This window comes from Chenopodium quinoa, unplaced genomic scaffold (assembly GCF_001683475.1).
Source record: "Chenopodium quinoa cultivar QQ74 unplaced genomic scaffold, ASM168347v1, whole genome shotgun sequence".
Classification (NCBI taxonomy): Eukaryota; Viridiplantae; Streptophyta; class Magnoliopsida; order Caryophyllales; family Amaranthaceae; genus Chenopodium; species Chenopodium quinoa.
Genome location: NW_018744702.1, coordinates 2,035,344 through 2,055,000, shown reverse-complemented (window position 1 = coordinate 2,055,000; position 19,657 = coordinate 2,035,344). Strand labels below are relative to the sequence as shown.

General features: G+C 29.6%; 1 protein-coding gene across 1 annotated transcript; it reads left to right on the top strand.

Annotated features, from left to right (window-relative positions):
• The first annotated feature begins 6,185 nt into the window (after positions 1-6,185).
• On the top strand, positions 6,186-8,010 carry LOC110702791 (transcription factor MYB64-like). The gene is made up of 2 exons (XM_021880537.1): positions 6,186-6,654; positions 6,987-8,010. The coding sequence occupies exons 1-2, from the start codon at positions 6,501-6,503 to the stop codon at positions 7,796-7,798; spliced, it is 966 nt and encodes a 321-aa protein (XP_021736229.1). The 5' UTR covers positions 6,186-6,500; the 3' UTR covers positions 7,799-8,010.
• The last annotated feature ends 11,647 nt before the right edge of the window (positions 8,011-19,657 follow it).

Below are 19,657 nucleotides of genomic sequence, written 5' to 3'. Positions count from 1 at the left end.
GAGAGAGAGAGGAAAAAAAAATACTACGTTGTTTCTTTATGAAAGATGAACGTCTGTTTTTATTTTTCCCCAAGCCCTTTATTATACAATCATATTATCTAATTAGGGCAAGACTTATTCCTATCTTACTCCTTATGACCAGTCATTCACTAAGCCCAACTTTTGGACTCGGTATTCTTGTTCGACCTAACACTGTAATGCGTGACCTCATAGGATCCATTTAGTTGGCATTGGTTTAACCCAATGATCAATATTGGTCTCTAGCAAGACGTAAAGACGACCCAACTAAACGAACTTATTATCTCCAAAATACGATCCATATTATATTAGTAATTGCACGAGAGTCGAGGACACATTTCCTTCATGAAGAACTCCTTAGTACCACCAACAGGATATCCGACCTCTAGTCCTGATACATTTAGGGTACCCCATTCAAGAGAGCCAATTAACATTCTGTTGGGATCAAGGAACTAGATAGATTTCTTTTGGCAACTTGCCTTCTTCTTTCTATCACACAAGAGCCTTTTTTATCCTTATTTGATGATGAGAGAACCCATATTTAGTTTCCTCTAGTGACGAAACACAATTATAAGCTTCTTCTCGACATCAGACAAGAGAATTATGATGCTTATCTGGCATTAAGGATGACATGAGGTAGGGTAGGAGTAATGAGGTACCTTGATCAGGATTATTAGAAGTAGGCTGGTATCTTGGCTTTGGCCCTTAATCTCCATGTGCTTCCTATTCTGGACAACCTACTGTGAGACTACTATAATATCAGCCAAATTTTGTGGCGAAGACAATATGTCCACTGAAGCAAAGAGCACATATCAAGTTTTATCTACAAATGTAGAGAAGCTAGCGATAATGAGTTTTACAAACTTAGATTATTTTCACATTCCTTTACTCCAGTCCCCAAAGACATTTATCAATTTATTTATTAATTTGAGAATTCAATTCAGAATTTAGTTCTTCTGCGCGAATGGAGAATTTTTTTTCTTATATTTTTTCTGCATGTTATTCTTGCATACAATCTTTCCATATTATTCTTGATATCATTGATCATAAACTCAATAGCTCTTGAGGAAGTCTCGGTGGACTTATGGACAATCGAATTTTTAAGGCTTTGGTCAAAATTTAACAAGACTATGCATGCAACAAGTTTCCTACAAAGTAACCAAAAAAGTATTATTATTACTCTAAAATAGAGATGTCGATCAATGAATCGAATTTGGATCGAGTGGAGCTTCGTGCATGCACCCACATCCATCCATTATTCAAATCGCTTCATTCACATCCATCCGTCACTCGCTTTAGCCATCATCCGTATCTCTTTGTCCGTCATCCGTAGATGAAACGGGTGGATTGGGTGACTAATGGATAGATATTTAAAGTGAAAAAATTCACATATACAAACTCTAATTTATGATTATTTATATACTCCCTTTGTTTCATAATGTTAGTCCTATATACCATTTTGGGTGTTTCAAAATAATCTACCCATATTGGATCTATTTCTTTTTATTTTATTTTATTTTATTTTTCTAATTTGGTCTTATAATTTCTAATCCCATTAGTGGATTGATGACATGGCATTTGATTGATATTCCTCACATTAAAAAAGTATTGTAATTGATGCTTTTCAAAGATAAAAATCAGAACATTTAATAAGGTAGAACTAATTAAGCAATTTTTGTACTAAAATGTAAGATTCCAAATATTATTCGTTCTCTTATTTTTTGTGATTGATTCTATATGAGACTAACAAAGTGAAACGGAGGGAGTAATAATATTTTTCATTTTATTAATAAAAGGAAATATTAACAACATATTATTTGAAAAAATTAATTTGCAAAAAAACAAAAAAAAAAAGAAAAAAAAGGTGATTTTCTTGCACATTTCATATTTCTTTGATTAAAAATCTTAGATAAAATTATGTTAAATGGGTGGGTGGATCGTTAGTGGGTGGAGCATAGTACCATTCACTTTCGATCCGATCTATCACCCGCTTATCATCCATTTAATTTGAGTTTTCCATCTTTTTAAACTGGGTGGATCGGATTAGCGAATATCCATTAATATTGTCACTAGGTTAGTCCCGTACGATTCACGGTTTTAGCAGTAAAATGTTTGCTCTTATGTGCATAGTATAAATAATTTAAGAAAAACATAATAAATAATGATCTCTCATGTTAGATAAATTGAGCTAAAAAAATGATGTTAAGTATTCTAATTAATTTTATAATTAAAATAAAAAATGTTAGCATTTTATCTACTTAGTTGTTTTGTTTCATTATAAAAAATTTAAAGAATTAATAATAGGTTAAAATTCAAACTCATACTATCACTGATAAAATGTATGAATAGAATTCTATATATATAGGAAAGAAGGAAAACAAAAGACCCCACCATCAATTTTATTACTCTTTTTTTTATTCTTTTTTTTTTTAATTTTTTTTAACCTTCATAGGAAAATTTGTAGTAAGTAAATTTAGTCATAAAATTTTTTAGGAAAATATAAAATTAATCTATCTTTTTCATACATTAGCTTTATATTGAAATGGAGAAAAAAAAAAAAAAAATTCTTTCAAAAATTTAGAGGGAATTTTTTTTAATAAGAAGCTGACACATGGCAATGGTGATGTTAGTGGTAGTTACTTTAGTATTATTTATAGATAGATTCCTACTCCAAAACCATTAACTACCTTGATTCGTTAATACCTTAACAAAATTTTTTTAAAAAAAAACAATAATTCCTTAATAGAAATAATTTTAATTTCTTAATAATATTGCTATCTTTTCTCTCTCTCTCAAAAAAAAAAAAAAAAAAAGTTTAATATCTACATATATACAAACTCCATAAAAATAATAGAAATAAATATACAAGTCTAACATTTATATATAATTGAAATTTACAATTCCCGTCTATTTGCATGGACACACTATTATAGTTTCAAAACTATTTTCAAGTCTCAATTGCATCCTAAAAAACCACTTAACTCCTTAGTTTCGTCAAAATTAATTACATCCCTTTCATTTTTTCCCATTTTTTTTATCTAATTATATTTTATATACCCTTATGTATACTTAAAGCTTTTAGTTGAATAAGAATTTAGAGATTAGTCTCCGTCCAAAAAAAAACAACAAAAAAACAAAAATTTAGAGATTAGTCTTAGGTAAAGTGCATAGACAAACTTGACCCAGAAAATGGTTGGTTGTACATTTGGACTTTCTCTTTATTCATTGTGCGGTTTTGGATCATACCCTTTCCATTGGATACTTTAGGCATAAGCAATACATTAATTATTCTCTAGATTAGATGACACTTAAATATATGCATCTAGTTTTTCAAAAAAAAAAAAAAAAAAAAGGCGCATCTATCAACGTAAAATTGTACTAAAAAAATTATTAGCGTATCATTGCTTGTATAACCGTTTGGTGTACTTATATAAATTATTGTCACTAATTTCATTAAGTTTATTACGGTGAAAAAATTAGTAGCAGTTGTTAGGTTATGAGCTTTAGGGCATGTTCATATTTACTTAATTTCAATTCATTTCAGTTCAGCTCTAATTAGTTTAGTTTAGCTCTAATCAGTTCGGTTCAGTTCAGCTCCTAATTTCCCTCTCTCATAAAATATTCATTTCAGCTTAATTCAGTTCAGTTCAGTTCAGTTAAGCTCTAATCAGTTCAGTTCAGTTCAGTTCAGCTCCAATCAGTTTAGTTCAACTCAATTCAGTAAATATGAACAGACCCCTAGTAGTCTAGTTACCGCGGTTTCAGGAACATCTAAAACTTAATTCAGCAATGTATGTATTATTTTGGAATGTTTAAAGCATAATGTAGTAGTGGTGTATGTATGTACTATTTTTATTAGGCGATGTCTAAACTAAATTGCATCGTGTTTAGACATCTATAAACAACTTGGTATTATTAGTTACTTGTATATAATTGTTAGTGAACATGTATCCTAATTTCTCGATATATACATCCAAGTGCAAGGTGTATCGAATGCTATTTTTTGCTACTTTGATAATTACTATACATTTATTTATCAAAGGACTAAAATGAGCTGCAAAAATATAATTCCACCCAGCTTCATTCAAATTTTCAAATATGTTAGTTTTTCATCAGTGGAGTTAATCCAATATGCAATTAGTTGAGAAAACTTAAATAAATTTAATTGTATGAATTAAAAAAGAAAAAAAAATTGTCTTATATATAAGAGGTCATGTGGTCCAATAGGACACTAATTCTTTTAGAAACAACTTGATTTAAATTGGTAAGTCATATTCTTAAATTCATCTACCATATGCCTACATGAGTTGTAAATCGCCATTCTTTGTATCCCTTGAAATTTTGTAAGACCTCTAAATAGCAAAAAAGAAGTCTTACATTGCATAGTAAAATTAAATGAAGCTAGCATCATATTCAACTACCTTGTAACAAATTGCATTTAAGATAATGTAACCAAAATAATGAAATAAAATGTGAATTTGAAAGATATGAGCTCATTTTATTGCAAAAAATGGAGTTTTGCAGAAGCACATTATTAGGGATTTATAAATGTAGCGCTACATATGACCATTCTATATAAGGTTATATTGGAGTAGTTAACATGATATGATGATAATATAGAACTGTTATTGAAAAACAAGGTAAGTGATATTGATGTTTTTTGGGGGTAAAGAGTTGTAAAGTTAAAGGGTATTTATAATTATCGCCCATTAGCATATTATTACACGAAATTCGATATCGATCCTACATATTAGGGACCACTTTGATCGATCCAATACTTTTATTTTATCAGGTACGCTAGCTGGCATCCATGAGACTATTAGCAAAGTGATATACTATTCCTTGCATTGGTTGCTCAAGGTATATATGTTTTAAGGGTAAAGTACGCAAATGCTATTAGTGGCATGCAATTAACACTTCATGGTTTATTACTTGTAAAATGATATTGCATGGTTCGAAAATGTAAAAATGTGTGTGTGGTGTGTTAATGGAGCATTATTATCGGTTCAATTCTATCTACTGCAAATGTTACACAAGAAAATCCATGACAATGCTAAATAGTATTATCTTAGAGACAAAAATGAAATAAAGTCTTGATGCGTATGTAAATAAGTCTTTAGTTGAGTAAATATAATGTGTAGTGACAATCTTACTTTGTGTATAATTTAAATAGTGTTATGAGTTATGACTTCCTAAGAGGATAACCCAGTTAATATTCCATAATACGTACATATACTACATATTATTATATACATATATGTAGTATAAATTAAACTATTAGAGGTAAACTTTTTTTTTTTTGAAAACAATATTAAAGGTAAACTTAAACACAGCTACAAATCTTTATCGATTGAGTAACACAACCATTTGATGGGTTATAAGATAATATAAAATCAATTATTAAGAAACTGATTTAATACCAATACCAACCTTAACTTGTTCATGGGTTCTTTTGTTGTCTCTAAGTGTAATTATCATGATGTTAAGCATAAACTATTTAGAATTAATTCATGTTTAGTTGACGAGGTAAGTGTTTAATTTCGTGGGTTATGAAATCTCAATCAGTTTCTAACCAACTTTTATTTTACTTCTTCTTACTTATTAATCTAAGTGTCACCTCCTAAAATCTCAATTTCTAATAATAGCTTATGGTAAATGTTTTTAATTACTTGACTTGCCATCTGCATGAAACTATTATTCTTATTTAAGACAATTATTTTAGTCTTAAGTACATGCGTATTGGTGAATATTCATGATCAAAATCTCGATTTTTTAAATGAGACATTCTTAATGTGTACATAAAATCTATTAACCTATACTAAAAGTGAATCCTTCCATGACACTTGTCATTATGTTGTGAAAAATTTTCCCGCCTTCTTCGTTTTTTTTTTTTTTTTTTTTTTTTTTTTTTTTTTTTTTTGCAAATTCTTTTAGTAAACTACTTATACCTTATGTATTTTATTTCCAGTTTGATAACCATATTCCATTTATACTCAAATGAAATATTCAAGAATTTTTTTTATATACTTTATATTTTGTAATATTATTATTAAAAAAATCTATCAACCGTGCATTGCACGGGATTTTAACCTAGTAAACAATAAAAGTATGTAGTATGTATGTACATACCAATGGATACAAGGATCCACAATTTATTTATTTTTTTTTTTTTTTTTTGCATGGTCTAAAATAAAAATATATTTTTATTACAATAAAAAAAAATGAAAATGACTTTCCATCCACAACCCTAAAAACACAACCTACTCACTTTCTTATTCTGTTAACCCATTTTCTTCCTTGTCCCTCCTATTTATACACTTCTCCTATTCAGCTGTCTTTAATTCTCTTCCTCCTCTACCTCGTCCGCCACCACCTCGTCCTCCTCGAATCCTTGTTCATCATAATAAGCAAACACTAGCTGAAGCTCTATATGTTTGTTGACTGTTATTGTTGCGCAAGTAATTTTTGAAAAGTCTAGAAAAATGGAGGATGATAATGATAATGAGATGAAATCTTCTAGCAGCTGTCCTAGAGGTCACTGGAGACCAGCAGAAGACGAAAAACTTCGAAAACTTGTCGAGCAGTATGGCCCTCAGAATTGGAATTCCTTAGCAGAGAAGCTCCAAGGAAGATCAGGTACTTACAAATTCCCCTTCTAGCTATTTCTTTGTTAAAAGCCGAATTCCATGTTTCGAGTGATTTTGATATTATTAACACAGGAGTTTTATTCATATAATTTGTAAATATATAGACATAAACAAATAAAACATCAATTTCTTTGATTTGGGATTTTTTTTTTTAATCTATATAATTAATTTGCTCATGGGGTTGATGTGAAATTTAAGCATCCTATCTAGGTTTATTAGAAAAAAAAATAAAATAAAAATAATTTTAGAGAATTGCTTTTTATTGTTTTATATCATCAAGTGAAATGGACTAATTACAAGGTTTTTTTTTTTTTTTTAAAGGTAAAAGTTGTAGGTTAAGGTGGTTCAATCAATTGGACCCAAGAATCAATAGAAAGGCGTTCACAGAAGAGGAGGAAGAGCGGCTTTTGACCGCTCATCGGATCCATGGGAACAAATGGGCCTTAATATCGCGATTATTCCCTGGTAGAACAGACAATGCCGTCAAGAACCATTGGCATGTTATCATGGCTAGGATGCAAAGAGAACGGTCCAAGCAACAATCTAACAAGAGATCAAGCTTAATTAGTAGTTCTAGTGTTTTGTCTACCACTTCATCAACTCATGACTTTCTCTCGAAAACTTGGAAGTCTCAAAACAATTATGGCACCCTAAAGAACAATGATCATGGTCATGGATTGTACAAGTTCGAACAATATTCAAATGATGAGAGGAAATTGCGAAATTATAGGGCATCATCTTCATCAGCTTCATTGACACAACCACAATGTTTACTAGGGAATTGGCGCGGAATTAACAACAATAGTACTAGTAGCTCAATATTTGAGCACTCAAATGGTTTTAATACAAGGTTTTCATCATGTGGTCCTTCTAGTATACTATTGGATGGGAGTCAGTGTGGAATAGGGTTTGGTAGTTCGTCTTATGGAGTCAACTATTGTACCGATCACAAGGGTATTATACCTTCTGGCTATTCTCCGTTTTCTAGCCAAAGCAAGGTGATGACAACAACAACAACATCAACAGCTATAAGGCGATCATCATTACTCGAAAGATTGGAGAAAGAGGAAGAACAAGCAAGTAACACAAAAGAGGTTAAGTTTATTGATTTTCTTGGGGTGGGCAACACTTAGCTTCTTGATGATCAACAAAATCCACATATTTAAGTTTAGTTAAACATAAATTATTTCGTTTAATCTATGATTTCAAAGCCGGCTTATGTAATTACTGCCTTTCTAATCTCCTCTCTTCTCATTTTGTTCTCTTTTGAGCATCTGAAAATGCATGTAACTAGAGATCGAGGAATTAATATAAATTATAAATCTTATTAGTAATTAGTTATGAACTAGTTATGACTTATATAAATTATAAAACTGTTTTACTTGTTTGTTACACTAGTAAATAAGTATTTTAGCATTATATACTTTTATAATATATGATGGTCTAGTTGATGATTACTGTTGTTTCAATCAAATTATATATGTACTTGTTTCTTGTGAAAGTGAGATTAATTAAGCTAAGGTAATGGATCAAGAATATACTATACATTACAGTTACACCAAGATGGTAGTATATTTAATTTATGTATAGTTGGTACATGGTATAAAACTATATTATTTAATTTATGTATAGTTGGTACATGGTATAAAACTATATTATTTAATTTAGCTTGTTGGTTATACCGTTATACTAAGAAATAAAAAGAAATTACCTCCTTTTGTGTAGGTAAGTTGGTTATTAATGTCATCTTTAATAAACTCATTGGATTCTTTAAATAATAAAGAATTTATCTAGTGATATAGTTGTAAATCTATGTGGCATATGTGCCAAAAAAAAAAAAAAAAAAAGGTGCATGGAATATATCACTAATTAATTAAATTACGTATTAATCCATAAAAATGTGTTATCAATACAAAGTTTATGGAGTGTGTTTTGTTTTTCTTTTTACTAGGATTCTTACGCGCGCGATGCTCACTGATGGCTAGCTCTTTAAGGAGAATTATTATAGATGGTCTTTATGCCTTATGCATATTTGCATGTATATATATTTAATTATATCTATTTGCATAGTAATTTTTAAATACTTATTGATGAGACGAATAAAATAAATTAAACAAGTCATCATATAATTATATATTTTGTAAAAAATGGAGAGTCTAAACTCTAAAAAAATTTTAAAAAATGCTTTAAATACTGAAATAAACACAAATAATTAATCAATTTTGGTGATTCAAAAGACAATTTTAAGGCTTTTGAATTCAATGAGGGTAAATATGTAAAAGAACATTTTTTGGGATATAAATGTCCGTGCACTATTCATAAGAGTATTCTTCCACTTTTTATAAGGTAGGGATACAATTTATGTAGTCCTTCGGTTTTTAGGGTACTGATAAAGGTATATTACCTACAAATTTACATATAGGACACTCAGTTCATATATGCCTGAATTGAAAGGATTACATTACACATAATTTTGAGTTACACTCCATCCGTACTAGTTTAAATTTATTCTAGTACTCATAATACATAAGTCACAATGCATTACAAGGTTTAGCTTTAATAATGTTGATGAGTTGGTTGATGAAGTCACTATCACTATATAAAACTTGCTCAAGTGCTAAATTTGAGATGTAGTGTATTTGTTTCTCACTGTAAATTGGTTTGCCAAGTATAACTTAAACCCCATAATTAGAAAAAGGAAAAATTGGACCATTTTCTACTAGTGTAATGTTGCTGAGCACAAATTAAAATGGAAGACAAAGAGAGATAATTATTAGCTGTCTTGAAGAAGAAGAATTAAATGGCTTACTAATTTAAGGCTTTAGTTTTTGCTATATTTAGATGAGTGCATGCTTTGAAATCTCCTAAAAAATGCATTATCTTAAAAAATACATCATCTTACTTTAACAAGATTAGGGTTGGTTCGACTATTTTTCTAAGTTTTTGGCTTCAAACGTGTTAATTATGATTCACAACAATAGGACAAATTTAATTAAGATTGCCATGTGAAAATGATCAAATTTTAAATCTTTTAAGTATGTAAGAGACAAATAACAACCACCCTTTCTAGTTTAGGATTTAATATGAATGAATATATGCAACTTTTTAATAGATAGAAGGCCCATTATAGCTTTGTGGTCAAAGATTAACACATGTTATAGATTTACTGCAATCTGGTTTTGGTAAAAATCACAACAGTATATTTGGAAAAAAAAAAAAAAAAGGTTATATATATGTCTGTTTGAAAAGTAGTTTAATTTGAAAAACATTCTTATCATATTACTTTCTCAAATTGTAAATTTTTCTGTGATACAAGTAAAAACAATAATTTTTCTGATAAGGGTTACTAATTAAGTCAAATTAAGTTTAATTTATAACTTTTTTTTAACAAAAGTAAGCTTAATTTCAGTTCAGCTCCAATTACTTCAGTTTAACTCTTAATTTCCTTCTCTCATAAAATATTCATTTTAGCTCTATTCAATTTAGTTCAACTTCAATCTGTTTAGTATAGTTCAGCTCAGATCAGTAAACGTAAACAGGCTCTAAGTGCTATTAAATTTAAATAAAATAGTTAAATATATTCCGATAGCTAGCTAATAAACAAATGAATAAAACACACCTTAATATTAATGGATTTTGACAATCAACGCAAGAGTCAAATGTGATCTAACAATGATAATATTATTTTTCAAATTCGACTTTATGTAAAACTAGCTTTGATATTGTGCATTGCATAAGATAGGAATTATAGGACTAAGATATTACTTTTTATACATAAGTTTATTCTCATACTCTTTTTATTTATACCTAATACCTCCTTATTTTGAGTAGAATATTATAAGTTGTTCACAAATTCTGATATGTCACATGGTGTGGCCATTTTACAAACAAATAATTAATTAAGTAATAAGGGTTACAGAGATGATCAAATGGGGTTCACTTGAAGGATAGATAAGGGGATACTGTAATTGAAAAATGGGGTTACTCTTATAAACAAGTGGGATTAATCTTTTAATAGTAAAAAAAAAAGAAAAAAAAAAGGTTTCTTGAATAACTAATTGATGGTGTTACTTTATGGAAAAAATTTAAGTTATTCACACGAATAATTGAATAATAATTATTTTTATAAACAAGTGTGACAATACTAGATAGCCGACCATATACAAGACTTAATGTAAGTTGTTTATTTATTACGAGTATTGAATATATTTTAGGTGACGATATAAGAAATGTATGGTGTCCTGATTTTCAACTACGTATATTAAAATATTATATTATATTGTATATTTTTAATGGAAGGAACTTATAAAGATGATATGTGTCATATTTTGTGTATTTTTTTTTTAATTTTTACAATATATTATGTAATTAAGTGTAGCCGCCCTCTAGTACGAGGAAGAGGTAATAGTTTCTCATTTATTTTTGTAATTAAGGATTGCTCTTATGTGCACCTGAACAAGAAAACGTACATACATGAGTAATATAGTATATACGAACAATTATATGAACTCAATACGAATCTAGTTTTCTTTTATTTTATTTTTTTTTTTAAAAAAAGTAATAATTTCTTTTTTTTTTTATTATTTTTTTTTTTTATAATTGCTCTTATGTGCACCTGAAAAAGAAATTGTACATGAGTAATAAAGCAAATACAAACAATTCCACGAAATCTATACATTGAATTTAGTTATAAATAAGGATGAAAAGTTCCTCATTTTTAAGGATTGCTCTTATTATGCACATGAACAAGAAACGTACAAGAGTAATATAGCAAATAGGAACGATTCCATGAAGTCGATAGATTGAATATAGTTTGAAATTTATATAAGAAATCGATATTATACCCACCAAGAAAAGATTGATAGATGCATATTGATTTCTTGTAGAAATGTTGATGTTAATAGATAAACTATTTGTAAATAATTATCATGTTTAGATACAAATTAAGATAACTTAATTTGATTGATTTTCATGGGGTGAGTAATCTCAATCAGTTAAGAAACCAACTTCTATCGTTATTTAATTGGTCACTTGCACATAATAACTATATAGTATGTTTATGTATGCAGTAAAGTCACTTGCACGTATACACAAAGAAAAGCTTTTGGTGAAGCATTTATACTATTGACTTACAACCCCATATCTGCATGAAAATGTAGATTGCAACTTATATTATTATTGCCGTTAACGTTAACTTGTTAGTTCTTGCAGCACTTACTATCGCCAATTGCCAACTAATTCCCGTATATTCTTCTTAGGCAACGCTTTTTTTTTCCGGTTCTTTTTTAATCTCAAAATTTACCCTATTTAGATGTATACTCTTTTGACGGTCTTTTGTGATTTATATTGTTTAGAATTTAAATAAATAGTAGGGGTTACTCAGTTAGTGTTATATGATGAGTTACTCAATAAGGGTTATATGGGTTACTTGGTCAGCGTTACAAGAGATACTTTGTCATTGTTACAGGGGTCACTTTGTTCTTTACAACCAGTCACATCGTGTGGCCAGCCACGCACAAGACGAACTGACTTATTACTTGTTACTATACCACTATTTCGAAATAGAGGGATTTTTCTGTGTGGCCAGAGTAACTCGAGTTACTCGGTCAGGGGTTACTCGAGTTACTCCTGACCGAGTAACCCCTCAAGTAACCCTTCACCGAGTAATCCCTCAGGTAACCTACAGCGAAGTAACCCCTGACAGAATAACCCCTGACCAACTAACCTTTGACCGATTAGCCCTTGACCGAACCCCTGACCAAATCACTCAAATAATACCTAACCGAGTAATCACTGACCGAGTAACTCAAATTACTCTGGTCACACGGTGTGGTCAACTAGATATAAACATTTGTGTTCGGAATAACTAAAATGTTAAAAAATTTCCAAATTGTTAATTAATGAACTAATTTGACAATTATGTATAGTTTTTCTTTAAAAAAAAATTGACCATTATATATACAATATTATATTGCTAAAAATTATCAAAAACAGTTATTTATATTATAAAATTTTGAATTAATACCTATTAACAACATTTTACATGATATTATTTGTTTTTAATACAATATATTTTATATGTATATAAAAAACAAAAAAAAAAAAGTTAAAGTTAATGAAACTGCTTAATCATAGATTCATCAAAAAGAATTCACAAATTTTCAGACTACAACAACAAATCATAAGCTTACTAACTAAAGGTCTTGATTGTCAAAATAAAAAAATAAAAAATAAAAAGGTCTAGTAGCTCTTACAAATCAATAATAGCACAAAACAATATTTTTTTTTTAAATAATAATAAAAAAAAACCCCTCATAGACAATATACATTTTCGATATATTTTGGGAGAGTCTATACATCATATGACAGGTACCGCTATGTACTAAAAATGCTATGTACTGTCATGTATTACTAAATTATATATATAGGTAAAATAAAAAACTTAAGCCCTTTTACTTTATTTTTCTCACATAGGTTTTTTTCGGTTTCTATTGTTCTTTAGTTGTTCTCTCATTCTACCTACCTTCTTTGTTTATTTTCATTCATCATAATTAAAGCTTGAGACAAATTGTAATTTGGGAACAACATTATTCAACAGCTTTAATTTGAAGATTCAATTGAGGTAATTTATTAGTAAAAGTCAATTATAGTTTAAAGGTAAAGTTTTGGACGAGACGAACTCATGTAAGTCCACCATCATTATTCTCCTTCTTCCCCTTTCTCTCTCCTCCCGCCCATCAATGGCGGCAGATCCTCCACCACTCTCCGCCTCCTCTCCTACACATCCCAACTTACCGGCGATGAAGATGATCTACTTCTTTCTCTCTCCACTTTTTTTATTGCACCCAAATCTGACGTGAAACTTAGAGTGTTTCGTAACCGTCGCCGTCTTTGTCCATCTCTTCCATCATCTTCTTCACTTCTTCTGGCGATGCATGTTTCGTTCTTAAGGGATTGTGAGAATTCTTTGCTGAAAATTGTATCTTTATGATAGTTGCTTGATGTAAAGAGAGCATTAGAATCAATCGTTCCTCCAAGGGTATATGTGGAAGAATGGTTGTTGCTGCTCAAGAACTTGATGTGGGTGTTAGAGAAAATTTTATCAAGTTTAAGACTATTTTAGTAAGGAATAAGGTAATTTTAATCAGGAATAAGACTATTTTAGTCAGTAATAAGATAATTTTTCGTCAGAAATGAGACAATATTACCGCTTTTCACGTGAGTGGAGGGTGAATGTATGCATTATAAACCGGACTCACGTGAGTCCCCTCAAAATTTTCTCAAGTTTAAATTAAGTGATATTTTGTAATTAGTATCAGATTCCACATTTTTCAAGATAGTAGATGAGAATTTTTGATGAAACTAATTAAACAAGATTTCTCATAAATAGATTATTCCTTACATATTATTCAATAAAGTGTTATTATCCGATCCATTTGGAATGAAGTTTACCTATAATCAAAATGAGATAATCAAATTGAGGGTGTGAATTTCTCTTTTATCTTATTGAGATGTTCGAGTTGGCTTTAATTATTTTATGATATTGATTCACATTAAGTTAACAAGATGTTTCATTTCGATTAAACTTCAGGTTCGTTCAATTGTTCATTTTGTAGAAGATAAAATTTTCAAATTTGCTTTATTGACTTTCATCTATCTATAATAATGTTCATTTAAAAATAGTTTCATGGTTTCAAAAAAAAAAAAAAAAGTTTCATGTTTATAGGAAAGACTGTACTTAATTGTAAAGTTTAGTACTCTTCTTGTTTCTTTTTAATTAGAAACTAGTTTTTAGGCCCGGGCGATACCCCGGATTATACATGAAACTAACCGATCATTAATATACATTATAATTTATGTTTCATTTTCTTTGAATTAAAATATGTGTTTTTTTTGTAAAATAATTAAACCATGTGGTTTATACTTATATATATAAGAAGGTTTTGCGTAGAACGGACTCTCGTGAGTCCGATTTAATGCACATATTCATCCCCTTCCAATGCCACTGCCTAGTCCCCTGTCAGCAGCCGGCGACCCCCCTCCCCCCCCCCATCCCGACGACCGGCGACCCTCCCCCTCCCCCTCCTCCCTCCTCCCTCCATGCTATTACATTGATATCCGTATTCTTACAACATAAGGACAAGCTAAGTATCTTAGACGTTTACACGATTTCACCACTTCCTTTCCTTTACCCCTGCTTCTGTCACGTTCCTGGTTTCTGCAGATTCAGGTAGCTCAATCTGGGGCAGATCCTTCTTAACTTAGTAAGCATCTGATCGTTTATATCCGAATATCTCAAGATCAACTTCTCTAAGACCGAGAACTCTGACTCCAAATCATCTTCGTAATCTTTCACAAGATAATTAACATCCAGTTAAATCCAATTTCACAAGGCTTTTGTTGCACTTTAGAATGTCAGGGACTTTCAGTTGATCATGGCATAGAGAAAACATCTACTTTCTGGCCAATATTATCTAATTTCTAGTACTTATTATCTAATACCTGACCAATATTATCTAATTTCTGACACTTATTAGTATCTAATTTCTGATACTTATTATCTAATATCTTATTAATATAATCTAATTTTTGATACTTATTATCTAATAATACCTGACCAATAATATCTAATTTGTGACACTTATTATCTAATTTATAATATTTATTATTATTTAAAATCTGACCATTATTATCTAATTTCTAACAATTAATTTTTTTTGGGTATGATTGGACTCACGTGAGTCCATTCTACACAATACTTTTCCTATATATATATATATATATATATATATATATATATATATATATATATATATATATATATATATATATATATATATATATATATACATATATATATATATATATATATATATATGATAATTAACTTAGATGGCTTAATAGTCAATTTTGCTTAAGTGGTTTGGGGTTTGAATCCTCTTATATTCATGTTTTATATAATTAGTGATGATGTGGCATGTTGTAATCGATGATGGGTAGGTGACGTGGTGTCATCAATTGTCTGTAAACTGACGTGGTGTCATGAATTGTTAGTGAAGTGACGTGGCGTAATTTGGAAGAGTCTACGTGGCGCATGGATGTTTTTATAAACGTCTTTTAATATATTAGCATAAATAAATTAGGAGATTCTACCCGATGCTACTGCTCCACAATAGAAGTGGGATAAATAGTGTCAAAAAAATCAAAACATAACTAATAAAAAGGAACAGAAAGAGTAATATATTTAGCTATCTTACACTTCTTCCATTTATTTGTAATTGTAGCTAACGCTTGGAGTTTCATATTTGCAAGTGCACATTTTATACAAGTAATAGTAAATATTTTAATTATCTTTCACAAAATAAAAAATTGGTATTTTGAAAATATATATTGCATGACAACGGTTTCTATTTTTTCTTAATGTATAAATCACAAAAACGGTCAAAATTAAATAGTACACACTATGTATATAGTGTTAAATTTCAAAATATTGCGATTAAAAAAGAACATTGTTAAAGTATGTAAAAATTCAATTAAGTCTTCAAATAGCTCATTGCCATCATTGTTGACTAGATACCAGCTCACCCATAATTACTAAATGTTTCTTAAACTGTTTTCAGAACTTATTTAACCGTTGATTAAAATGATTATATTTCTTAGTAATTAATACATGCTTTTACTTCTTCTTTTCTTTTTTTTTTGTCTTTTTTTTTTGTTTTTGTTTTTGTTTTTTTTTTTTTTTTTTTTGGCTTTGTGGAAAACAATACTTGCTTTTACGTATTACTAATCCTGCAATTGACTCTAAACCTAAAGCACTCAGAAAAAATTCAAGACTTTTCATTTAAATATAACTTAAAAAATTCCTTTATAAAATCATGATATAAAGCAATAAAAAGAATTAGTATTTGTTAAAGTCCCTATCTTATTGTTATACTTCACCTCAATGATTTCTGACAGAAAGCAAGAGTATCTTGTTAGTGGTCATATATAGTTATCACTAATCTTCCGACAATAGAACCATAATCTACTTTCAATTCTTTGTTAATTTAAAGCATAACAAAGACAATAGGGTAGCTAACTTGTCATTGTCTTCTAATATTACTATTTGTAACTCATAGGCATCCCCAATCGGCCTACAACACATCACCCCGGTTCAGGTGACTATATTATAAATTAATCATTTTTGGTTTATAATAATCCGAACTATTGATTTTTGACTAAATCTTAAAACATTATTTAATCATGATTTAATTAAGTTAGTTCTTGTAGAAGACTAATAATTCCACAAACATATATAATCTTATGGGGCACTTCAGGTAAATTATACATACGTCATTTACATAAAATCTAAGCTTCAAATGTGGGCCGTTGATTTAGGGATAATATTAGTTAGGAAAAAAAGCCGACCACCCACTATTAGTTCCGTTTAAATCAACAAAATGAATCATGAAGTGTCCAAATGGACCAAGTATATAATTCCATATACTAAAGCTTGTTAAAGGATTTTCTTGATTAGTTAAATAATTAAATGAGATTTCTAGGTTCAATAAGAATTTAAAGAGTAGTCTTAGACTCTTAGGTAATTATTTTGTTATAAAGGGCATAGACCAATAAACTTTCAATGAGAAATTTTTGTAATTTTTATTTTATTTTAAATAACGAGTGTTGTGTGACCGCATTTGTTGATAAGAATAACCCTTATACAATATATGAGTAACTCCAGTTTTTTGTAAATCAAACTTTATTTGTTCATATGTGTAACTCCAATTTATTATACTAGTAACATCAATTAAAGTTGAGTAACCCCCATTCTTTGTTTTAACTATTACAAGAATAATTCCACTTGTTAGCAAAAGTAATCCCACTTTTCTATTGCAATAACCCCTCATCCGATCATCGTGGTAATCCTAGTTACTCGATTAGTTTCTTATATGTAAGTGATAACATCATCAACTAAATATGTGGCAGATCACATTTAAGAATTTGGGTTTGAAATTACCCTCCAACAGGAAATTTTAGACAAAAACAATACGAACTACTACCTCCGTTATATATTATGTGCAAGGATTAGACATTTTTCCTTTCTACTTTATGTCAAATCGATGCAAATAATATGTAACGGATCGAAGGTAGTATTAATTTTAGCAAAAGAAAGAAAAAAAATATCTCATATATAAAATATAATACACTTGGGGCATTTGATTCATGAAATATAGGTATGAGGTATGAGTTTATAATGACTAAAACTTTTACCATATACTTCCTCCGCTTCTATGTAGTTGACACATTCAATTTAAGCACACATATTAAGGAGAGGAGAGAGAGTGAGTGATAAAGCAAGTTGGGTACACTAGGGATGTTCATCGGTCCAAGACCAGACCGACCCGGATTGGACCAAAGACCGAAAATTAGAATTTTAAGAACCGAAGACCGGACCGATTAAGTTAGGACCGAACCCGGACCGGACCGAAAGAATCGGTCCAAAACCCGAACCGGACTGCTTTGGACCGATTTAAGAATTTTTTAAAAAAGAATACTAAATTTTTTATAAAGTTAAGGAAAACACAAAAAAAGTATTGGAAAAACTATATTGTAACGTCATTTTTACGTCTTTTTTTGTATGTTTAGTGTAAAAAAAACTTATAAAGTTAAAGTTTACTAGGCTTATTAAGGATAATTTTAACCATTATTTAAGGTTTCACACATATTTTTAATAAAAAAATATGTCCGGTCCAAAACCGATTTTTATAGGGTTTTGGACCGGACCGGACCGAAGACCGGAAAATGTATTTTAAGACCCGAAGACCGGACCGATTAATTCGGCCCGGTCTGGTCCGGTCCGGGGTGGTCCAGTCCTTTTTTTTCGGTCCGTACCGATTTATAAACACCCCTAGGGTACACTTTAAAAGCAAGGTATAAAACTTACTCAAAAAGAAATGTGTCAACTAAAAAAAATCCTAAAAAGGAATACGTATCAACTAATAAAAAACGGAGGTAAGTATTTGGTTGTTAAAAGTATGAATTTTAAACACATACCTCAAACCCACGAGGTTCCATTCCCTTAGGTATCAAATAAAGAGGGAATAGTGAGACATTTCATTTCAGAGTTTAGTCATATACATATATAGTATTAAGTATCAAGTTCCAATGAGATACCACCTTAATCCGAGTGCATATAGGCGCATAACACCTATATGTTAAGCATGCATATAGAAGGATATTTTGGGGTTTTATTTTTATTTTTCATTTGATGTTTTTTTTACAGTGATACATTTTTGTATATTATTATGCATGTATAACGTACCATTTAAAATATAATTTGTCTTAATAATACTTTTTGTGTATTATTATGCAATGTATTAATACTTTTTGTCATCCTTTGTTGTTGATTTTTTTTTTTTAAAAATACCTATCACCTATTATGCTGTAGTGGTACATTTTATCATCTTATATGTTTCTAAAACATATAGGCGCTATACGCCAATACTTAACCCCTTAATCCCATTCCTAATTCCAAACTCATATCATTTAGCAAACCAAATGCCTTAATAAACTTTATGATCGAATAAGCTTCAAATGTTGTACATTATATCACAAATGTTCACTAAGTTTATTCTAGCTAAGTTGCTATATAATGAGCCTAAAACTCTAAAATAATTTGGAGTATCTAACAAAACGTTGACAAATAAAAGTAAAATTGGAAAGTAAAATTTATAGTAGAGGCAACATGTAAGTGTCACTCCCACATTTTTTTGGGATAAAGGGTCGCTTCTTACGGTTGTTAAAAGTTTATGGTGCATATGTTTTGTTGATTATTGCTAAACAATTATAGGATCATATATAAATGCATGGATAACTTGAGCACATGATCACTACAAACAATAGAAATATAATCAATGCAAATTACTACATTTAATCTTTCCAAAGTCCTATGGTCCTATTATTAGTTAGCACTAATCAAAATAATTACTCTAATGTTCGTCTTGAAGGGG

Excerpts from the sequence above, each read along its gene's own strand:
- LOC110702791 (XM_021880537.1), top strand. The coding sequence starts at position 6,501 with ATGGAGGATGATAATGATAATGAGATGAAATCTTCTAGCAGCTGTCCT. Across the intron at positions 6,655-6,986 it reads GAAGCTCCAAGGAAGATCAG|GTAAAAGTTGTAGGTTAAGG; the intron begins GTACTTACAAAT and ends TTTTTTTTAAAG.